The following is a 10,382-nucleotide window of genomic DNA, read 5'->3' as shown; positions in this document are numbered from 1 at the left end:
GTTTACAAGTAGGCAGAGAGGCAGTCAGAGAGAGGAGGAAGCAGGCTCCCTGCCGAGCAGAGAGCCCGATGCGGGGCTCGATCCCAGGATCCTGGGATCATGACCTGAGCTGAAGGCAGAGGCTTTAACCCACTGAGCCACCCAGGCACTCCCTGAAAACCCTTTTAATTGGTAAGAACTAGGGCCATCTTATGCAACTTTGAGTATTAATTATTTGGAAAAAGTTTCTTAATTTTCAGTAAGGAAACATCTTACTGTAATAAACTCGGAAGGAAAGACACTCCAAGGTAATTTTCCAAGTGAAGACAAATTCAGTGGCAGGTACAGGAAACATCCATTGTTTTGGGGGGAACATTTGCTCTGGTCTCACTTGCTTGTGCTATGACAGTCCTCTGATCAATCAAGGCCAAGCAGAGAGTTGGATCTATTAACATTTCCCTCAACCAAGGCAGACCTTAGTAAGATATATGGTCTGAGAGAAGTCTTCTAAGTCATTAATGAAAATGTCAACTAACATCCCAGTTCCCAAGGAGCTCATTACAAAGGTGGAATTGTTTATTATGACCTTGGGCCCTACTGAGCCTCCTTCTGAGATTATATAAGAATTTAACATGACCAATGACTGATGAAAAGAAACAGAGAAAATGGCAAGGCTGGAATCTGAAAGCTGGGAGTGGGATGAGAAGGTGAAGTTTCGGCAGATTGTTCTGAAGGTTCCACTGGAAAGAAAAAGTCATCCCAAGGCCAGTGGGGCCTGTATCTTTCACACATGCTGCTTCAAGGTGTGACCAGACCTACATACCTCCACTGAAAGGAAGTAAACTTAATTGGAGAAAATCCTTTCTAAAAACAGTGATCACTGCACTGTAATACTGGGCTTGTTTCTTGTTTGCTTTTGTAATGTGCATACACTGGTCTGACCCCAGAGGTGAAGTATGTTGCTCCAGGCCCAAAACTACAAAGGAGGATTTGGAACTCAGGGTGTTCTGGCCTTCCATTTCATTACTATTACTTTGCACCCATGGTTCTTTGCCCAATGTTTTAACTCTGCAAATCACAGTGACATGCTATTTGGATGTCTTCCTCAGAGGGTCAAAGTATGAGTGTGTTCACTCAACAAAAACTTATTAAACATCTATTACATCCCAGACACTCTTCTTGGGGATGCACATGCAGCAGAGAGTAAGAGATACGGGCAAAAATAAGCAAGGAAAGAAGCCAAAACTCCTTGTGAAGTTTACATTCTAGTAGTGGAAGACAGACTGTGAGCAGAAAATATAAGAAATAAGCAAATTAATTAGTAACGAATCGACAGTAATCCATTCTAAAAGGCGATTCATGTTGTGAAGAGGACAGCTCGGTGGGGAGATGACAGGGCAGCAGGGACAGGAATGGATGACTGAGAAGGTGGCATCTGAGCCAAGGGAGTGTGTCACGTGAACATCTAGAGGAAGAACATTCCACACAGGGAAGAGCCAGAACACGCCTGGACAATTATGAGACTGGCAAGGGGGCCAGTGTGCAGGAAAGTGTAAGCCAGGGGTGGAGGAGACAGAGGTCAGGAGGTTCTCACTTCGCTCCAGGTCATGAGGTGTCAGACCGCAGACCCTTGTGAGGATTTTTGTTTTTATTCTGATTTACTGCTCAAGGCTAGGAATGAAAGAGGGACATGACTGTGTTCATTTTTAGCAGGGTCCCCTGGCTAGGCTGGGAACAGATCATAGAGGAGCAGAAAGAGAAGGAGGGAGACTACTTAGGAGGTTACAGCATTAATCCAGGTGGGAGATGGTGGTGGCTCAGACCAGAGTGGTAGTGGTGAAGGCAAAGAAACCCAGAAAGTCAGAATCCCTACCTGTTCTTAAATTATATGTAGTAGGATTTTCAACAGATTGGATGTGGAGTGTATACGAGAAAGTGAAGTAAAGCATGGTTCAAGTAACAGCCCATCCTAACCCCTGGACTGTGCTTCTTAGAGATGACTAACTAGACTTTAGATTTACGGTTTACTTCTAGGCCAAAAAACCAGCATCTGCTAACCTTGTGAGATATGATTTTCACAAGAAATTATAGGATGAATGAACAAGGGAATGAATGATTATCTGAGTAACACATGTGGATGGTGGACATTCAGTGTCTCACTCCTCACAAGGAGGACACTGAGGATACTGATCCCTGAGGAACATCTCCAGAGATATTATGCCATGAAGAGAAAATGTATTCAAAGGAGTATCATATTTGAATACGCACTTGAATCTTAAACTAAGTAACAAAGCAAATCCACACAGATTGTCTGCATATGAACAGAGCCAAAAAGAGGATTTACAAAATGGATGTGCTATAAATTTATTCTTAAAAATGTTTCATCATTTTCACAGGTAATAACTACATGACTGTTTTTTTCAAAGAAAGAACCACTGCTCCCTGCAGGTGTCTCAATCTGTTTGGGGACTGAAAATTAATGGGCTGTGGTCCACGAAGACACTTAGAATTTAGGAGTTAAGAAGCCCCAAAATCTGAATAACTGTCAATTACAGATCAACTAAAAAGAAGGGAAAAAGTTCTTGAAATAAGAACATAAATCAGAGAAAAAAGGATGTTGAAAAGAAGATGCCCATATGTTTTAACGGGCACCCACCTAACGCCTAACGATACCTCTTAGTGTAATGACGGTGATGCCCGGTGCTTGAATTCTTAGCTGTCCTGATACCTTTGCAAGGCACTTAATTGAAAGTGTGCTATTCTTAGCTGCTGAGGCTAAACACAGAGGCAAACAAGGCATATATACTTGTAACTGTACACGGCAGATGTGGAGAAAGCCTTCTGAGATTACTTGGTCTTCTTTCCATCCTCCCGTAGCCAAGATGGGACTGATAATTGACTGCTTTCCTTGGAGAAGCTGACTGGCAAGGGGCTTATTTTTAAAGGTCTCAAGTGAGAAGAGTCTCCTGCTGTGCTCAAATAGCATGACTTCTAGGTAGTTAGAGCCTACTTCTTTTTTGTTCTAATGCTCAATATAGGTCGTAACATTATTAATCATCTCTTATATTGAAGTTTTGGGCAGGCACATGAAAACGACTAATATAATCTGCCAACTGCAGATTGTAATGAATATCAGTTGTTATAAACATTCCTGAGATAGGTATAAGATCTAAGGGGTTATTTTAGCAATAACAGTAATGCTTATTATAACATTAAATGAATTTAATTTAGGTGTTGTTAAAATGATGTTTGAAAATAAAGGGAACTCATTTCACATTATTAAAAATAAAATGTTGCTTATTTCTCCCTTGCTATAAACTACACAAATGCACGCTATGAAGTTTTCTGTGTGTGTGTGTGTGTGTGTGTGTGTGTGTGTGTGTGTAAGTAGGCTCCATGGTGGGCCTGAACCCATGACCCCCAGATCAAGACCTGAGCTGAGATCAAGAGTTGGATACTCAACTGACTCAACTCTGAGCCACCCAGGCACCACCCCCCCTTTTATAAAAAAAAATAATGACTCTAGTGCTGTTGCTACAGAGCATCATGAAATGGTACAAACATTTCTGTTTCTTTGTCTTCAAAGACAGTTTTTATACAAATGACTAATACTGCTTTTTAGACAACTCTATACCAATTTGTCAACTTCAACACAGTCCGTCTCATCCCTCTTCTGCCAATTCAGAATATCTCACCGTTCACTGCAGTTCAGTGTTCTGATCCCACCAAGTAACAGACTGCAACTCAGTGGAGTACTTACTTCATCTTTGAACACTTTTCCATGTTCTTCACACCCAGGTAAGCTCTGTATGAATTCTGACACCTGTCAAATATGAGATAAAAATTCCAGTTTAAAAAGAAAGGCAGAATGTAAGTGTTACGGGTTTAAAATATTTCACCTATATGTTTTAGTTGTTTTTCTCAGAACAATTTCTTCTCTTTCAGAAAAAAAGACTAAACCCCACATGCATTCACTGTATCCACACCCCGCCCTAAAGAACACACTGCTTTAACTGGTCCCTGGCAGACAAAGAAAAGAAAATACACCTCATCCGTGCTCCACTTGGAGACTTTACTGGCAGGGATTCCGGCTACGGTGGGAAGAAGTTTGCTCTGCTGCTCCCAGCGCAAGGGCAGACACGGGATTGGGGACTTGAAGGACAGAAAGACAGCCGATCGACGCTGAGCCTGCTGTACGCTAGGTTCTTCCCGGGCACCTGGTCGATTGAAACAAATGGGAAATTACACTCTGAAAAAGCAGCAAAAAAAAAAAAAAAAAAGCCTCAAATGCCATGTGTCTCCCCCAAATAATGTTGGTGGGGGCTGGCTTAGGTTAAAGCATTGCTTCCTTTCAACATTATATTCATTGAATAATTACATTTTCCTTTTTCATTACTCCAGGTCACCGTAAGAAACAACCTGTAAATTCAACTCACATGTCTGCTGCGTTACCCATTATAGAAGATGGGTCACGTTCGCAACACGGCCTCTTTAATATTTTATGGAAGATCCTTGCCTCTGAGCTTCACTGGCAAGGAAAATGACTCTCACCTCAGGAACTAGTTTTGTTTCCCTTTCATCTGTGGATGTCCTAAAGGTAATAATGGTCAAGTTGGGTGCTGAAGTCCAGCCCCTGTGGTTACCGTGTACTACCATACCTCCTTCCTTTCATCTCAGCCTTGCATTCTTTTTTTAATTTCTGTTTACCAATCACATTAGCCAACTTAATTTTTTTGACAGTGATATGAAATTATTGCAATAAAAATAAAACCACAGAAAGGCAAATAAATGCTTTTGTCATTCTTATTTTGGTGGAGATCAAAATTAAAGGTACAGAATATTCCATCTATCTGCCAGATCTTCTAAACCCAAGCCTATTTACTGCTGCTCTCCTAAAATCACCATTTTTTAGTGAATGATCTTATGTCACTGGTACTCCTAAATCTTGTCAATAATTATCTCAAGATCCTTTAGAACATAAATCTTTTCTGAAAACTACTTACTCAAAGCCCATCAGAAGAAAGGCACCTCCCCTAACACTGACTCTCCTCCACCCCTACACCAGCCCACAGTTAATAATTCAGATACTTCAATTCCACTATCTTTGCCAAATGGTTACCTAGTTTAGGCTTTTGTATCGCTGGGAAAATTTTAAGCTATTTTGTATCGCCAAGAATATTTTAAGGTTTATTTCTTTGAAGAGTAAGATTTACAGAAACGTAGATAAATCATACTGTACCGCTCAAAGAATTTTCACAAAGTGGCCACACCCACGTACCCAACAACAGGGTCAAGAAACAACATGGCAGCATGCTGAGAGCCTCCCTATGCCCCCTTCTAATCACACCCCAGCCAGCAAGGGTGACCCCTTTCCTGACTTCCAACACCAAGGCTCTTTACCCTGCCTCTGAATTACATTCAGATGAAAACCTTGGTGTTTTGCTTCTTTCTCTCAACAGCATGTCTGGGAGACTCATCCACGTCACTTGCTCTCTGTGGCTGTAGTTTGCCTGCTCTTTGCTGTATAGTTTTTCATTGTTACGAATATTCCACAATGAATTTGGAATTAATGGACAGTGGAGTTGTTCTTAATTTTTTACTATTATCAACAGTGCTGCTATGAGGATTCTTGTCCATGTCTTTTCATGAACATATGTATACGTTTCTGTTATATACACATATATATAATGCATATATATATATAAAATACACATGTATAATATATATATATTAGTGAAACTCTGAGCTTACAGTGTTTGCATACATTCAATGTTAGCAAATTCTGCCAGTTTTCCAAAGTACTTGCACGATATGCATCTACTAATAGTGTAAGAATGTTACAAATCCTTTATATCCTCAAGGACATGTGGACAAGGACATCGTCTAGCTTTTTCATTTTAACCATCTTGGTGAATTTGCTGTGGTATCAGATTGTGGTGATAACTGCATTTGTCTGACAACTGATGAAATTGACAATCTTTTCCCAAGTTTACTGGCCAAATGGGGAACCTCCTTTGTGAAGTTGTTTTATGCCCATTTTTTCCATTGGGTCATCTTTCCTTTTTTCTTTTTACTGATTTGTAGAAGTAATCTATGCATACTCTGGATAGGAATCCTTTGCTGGAAATATGTCTTATTAACATCTCCCACTCTTGCCTTCCTTTTTACTCTCTTAATACAGTCTTGTACGTCTACTGAAGAAATCTGTGCTTTCTTCAAGGTCCTAAAGTTAGTCTCCTCTGCTTCCCATTGAGTACTTCATGTTTTATCTCACAATCTATCTGAACTTTATTTTTGTATGGGGTGAGATAAGGCTTGCCATTCCTAATGGTTTTTTTCCACATGGAGTTCTAATTCCCCCAACACGATTTACTGAAAAGACCGTCCTTTCCCCGGTGTACTGCAAACAGTGCTGCTCTAACATAAACGTATGTGTCCAGATTCTGCACTCTGTTGCACCAGTCTCTTGACACTGACCTACAAGGTTTTATTTACCGCCACTATAAACGTGTCCTGATGTCCGTGATCTAGTTCTTCTTCAATATCCTTATCTCTTTGCATCTCCACATAAAATTTAGAACCGACTTGCAAAAAAAAAAAAAAAAATGCTAGGATTTAGATGTAGATTACTACTGAATATGGACTGATTTGATCCCGAGTAATGACACCTTCACAATATCCAGTCCCCCAATCCAAGAACAAGGTATATTGCTCCATTTCTTTGGGACGTCTTTACAGTTCTCTTTGACCTTTTGTCATTTTCATGTACAGGTCTTGCATATCTTTTCTTAAATTGATTCCTCTGTACCTGAAGTTTTCTGTTGTTTTTATTAAGCAGCACAGCTTCTTAAAAATTTATTTCCTATTGTTCTACTGTGGTTCTTTAATAACTTTTCTCTTAAACTAGCCTAATCTGAATCTTGAAATGTTCTGAATATTAGAAAGTAACTTAAAAGTAATTATTAGGGGGAAAAATCTTTTTTTTTTTTTTTTAAAGATTTTATTTATTTATTTGAAACAGAGAGAAATCACAAGTAGGCAGAGAGGCAGGCATAGAGAGAGAGAGGAGAAAGCAGGCTCCCCGCTGAGCAGAGAGCCCGATGCGGGCCTCGATCCCAGGACCCTGAGATCACGACCTGAGCCGAAGGCAGAGGCTTAACCCACTGAGCCACCCAGGCGCCCGAAAAAAGTCTTTCTTATTGGAGTTAACACAATCTGCTCCTGGCTCCACCTGAGTGAACTCATACAGAAAAATCTATCTGTCCCACATGAAACATTTCAATTCTTCAAATATTTTTTAAAAATCCATCATGGTGGGCACCTGGGTGGCTCTGTTGTTGGGTGTCTGCCTTCAGCTTGGGCCATGGTCTCAGGGTCCTGGGAATAAGCCCTGCATCGGGGGGGGGGGGGGTCCCTGCTCAGCGGAAGGCCTTCATCTCCCTCTCTCATTCCCCCTGCCTGTGTTCCCTCTCTCGCTGTCTCTCTCTCTCTCTCTGTCAAATAAATAAATAAATAAATAAAATCTTTAAAAAAAAAAAAAAAATCCATCATGGTACCTCTTGCCCCATTTTTTTTTAATGAATTTCATATAACTGATTATGAGGTTTCAGGCTCTCATCCTATTCTACTGAATATGTTATGAGCCAAACATATAAGCCTGTAACAGCTTGTTTTTATTCTTTTATTCTTTTTAAATTTCTCACAGAGCTCAAGATGTTTTTGTTTAGCATAAACATGGGGTATTTAAAAACATTTCTTAATTTCAGACACTACCAAGAGTTTAGCAATTATTTGAAATACGATATTTGTAAAATCTTTCACGGGGCAGGCTAGTATGAAGTGGTGAGATTTCCAGTTCCACAGGAGAGTGACACTATAGAGCCCACTTTATGGCTTGTCCTCTGATTGCTTGCCACCTAAGTGTCAGTCTTTTCCAAAGTGGTACATTTATGATACAACTCTGTCTATTCTATTAACACTTGCCATCCTTCCCTCCTTCAAGGTAGTTCTATTCTATTTCCTCCTAAAGCTATTGTATTCAGCTCATTTCTAATGTTGCTAACATCATTACTCTTGAGAAAAACAACTGAGGGGCGCCTGGGCGGCTAAGTGGGTTAAGCCTCTGCCTTCAGTTCAGGTCATGATCTCAGGGCCCCGGGATCGAGCCCCAATCCAGGCTCTCTGCTCAGCAGGGAGCTTGCTTCCCCTCTCTCTTTGCCTGCCTCCCTGCCTACTTGTGATCTCTGTTTGTCAACTAATAAATAAAATCTTTAAAAAATAAAATAAAATAGGGAGGAGTCAAGATGGCGGAGAAGTAGCAGGCTGAGACTACTTCAGGTAGCGGGAGATCAGCTAGATAGCTTATCTAAAGATTGCAAACACCTACAAATCCAACGGGAGATCGAAGAGAAGAAGAACAGCAACTCTAGAAACAGAAAATCAACCACTTTCTGAAAGGTAGGACGGGCGGAGAAGTGAATCAAAGCGATGGGAAGATAGACTGCGGGGGGAGGGGCCGGCTCCCGGCAAGCGGCAGAGCAACGTAGCACAAAATCGGGACTTTTAAAAGTCCGTTCCGCTGAGGGACATCGCTCCAGAGGCTTAACCGGGGTGAAGCCCACGCAGGGTCAGCGTGGCCTCAGGTCCCGCAGGGTCACAGAAGGATCGGGGGTGTCTGAGTGTCGCAGAGCTCACAGGTATTAGAACAGGGAAGCCGGCTACAGAGACAGAGCCGAGGAGTAAGCTCTAAGCTCGGGGTTACCTTGAACCGGTCGCAGGCTCGGTCAGCTTAGAGTGCGGCCAGAGGCAGGGTGACGGGAGTAAATCGGCGCTATTCTCTGAGGGCGCACTGAGGAGTGGGGCCCCGGGCTCTCGGCTCCTCCGGGCCGGAGACTGGGAGGCCGCCATCTTCATTCCCGCCCTCCGGAACTCTACGGAAAGCGCTCAGGGAACAAAAGCTCCCGAAAGCAAACCTGAGCGGATTACTCAGCCCGGCCCCTGGTAAGGGCGGTGCAACTCCGCCCGGGGCAAAGACGCTTGAGAATCACTACAACAGGCCCCTCCCCCAGAAGATCAACAAGAAGCCCAGCCAGGACCAAGTTCACCTACCAAGGAGTGCAGTTTCAATACCAAGGAGAGCAGCGGAATTCCAAAGGAGGAGAAAGCAAAGCACGGAACTCATGGCTTTCTCCCCATGATTCTTTAGCCTTGCAGTTAATTTAATTTTTTCTCTTTTTCAATTTATTTTTCTTCTTCTGCTAAATTTTTTTAACTTTTACCCTTTCCTTTTTTAACGTTTTTTAACTAGTTTATCTAATATATATATATATTTTTTCCTTTTTATATTTTTTCTTTTTTGGTTTTCTTTTTTTAATTGTTTCTTTTTTTTTCTTTTTTTTTTTTTTTCTTCTTTCTGAACCTCTTTTTATCCCCTTTCTCCCCCCTCACGATTTGGGATCTCTTCTGATTTGGCTAAAGCATATTTTCCTGGGGTTGTTGCCACCCTTTTAGTATTTCACTTGCTCCTTCATATACTCTTATCTGGACAAAATGACAAGGCAGAAAAATTCACCACAAAAAAAAAGAACAAGAGGCAGTACCAAAGGCTAGGGACCTAATCAATACAGACATTGGTAAGATGTCAGATCTAGAGTTCAGAATGACGATTCTCAAGGTTCTAGCCGGGCTCGAAAAAGGCATGGAAGATATTAGAGAAACCCTCTCCGGAGAGATAAAAGCCCTTTCTGGAGAAATAAAAGAACTAAAATCTAACCAAGTTGAAATCAAAAAAGCTATTAATGAGGTGCAATCAAAAATGGAGGCTCTCACTGCTAGGATAAATGAGGCAGAAGAAAGAATTAGTGATATAGAAGACCAAATGACAGAGAATAAAGAAGCTGAGCAAAAGAGGGACAAACAGCTACTGGACCACGAGGGGAGAATTCGAGAGATAAGTGACACCATAAGACGAAACAACATTAGAATAATTGGGATTCCAGAAGAAGAGGAAACAGAGAGGGGAGCAGAAGGTATATTGGAGAGAATTATTGGAGGGAATTTCCCCAATATGGCAAAGGGAACAAGCATCAAAATCCAGGAGGTGCAGAGAACCCCACTCAAAATCAGTAAGAATAGGTCCACACCCCGTCACCTAATAGTAAAATTTACAAGTCTTAGTGACAAAGAGAAGATCCTGAAAGCAGCCCGGGAAAAGAAGTCTGTAACGTACAATGGTAAAAATATTAGATTGGCAGCAGACTTATCCACAGAGACCTGGCAGGCCAGAAAGAGCTGGCATGATATATTCAGAGTACTAAACGAGAAAAACATGCAGCCAAGAATACTATATCCAGCTACGCTATCATTGAAAATAGAAGGAGAGATTAAAAGCTTCCAGGACAAAC

General features: G+C 41.4%; 1 protein-coding gene across 3 annotated transcripts in view; it reads right to left on the bottom strand.

Moving 5' to 3' along the window:
- The window catches only part of LOC111147679 (L3MBTL3, histone methyl-lysine binding protein), a 117,470-nt gene that overhangs the window by 3,560 nt on the left and 103,528 nt on the right, over nt 1-10,382 (bottom strand). For all 3 annotated transcript variants that reach the window (XM_022503893.1, XM_022503895.1, XM_022503894.1), the window contains 2 exons: nt 4,027-4,196; nt 3,740-3,802 (listed from right to left, as the gene is read on the bottom strand). In XM_022503893.1, the coding sequence (XP_022359601.1) occupies nt 3,740-3,802; nt 4,027-4,196 (233 nt within the window). The remainder of the gene's footprint in view (nt 1-3,739; nt 3,803-4,026; nt 4,197-10,382) is intronic.

The sequence above is a fragment of the Enhydra lutris genome, unplaced genomic scaffold (assembly GCF_002288905.1).
Source record: "Enhydra lutris kenyoni isolate GAN:26980312 unplaced genomic scaffold, ASM228890v2 scaffoldscaffold17, whole genome shotgun sequence".
NCBI lineage: Eukaryota > Metazoa > Chordata > Mammalia > Carnivora > Mustelidae > Enhydra > Enhydra lutris.
Note: the sequence above shows the minus strand (reverse complement) of the source record. Positions and strands in the feature narration are given on the sequence as shown.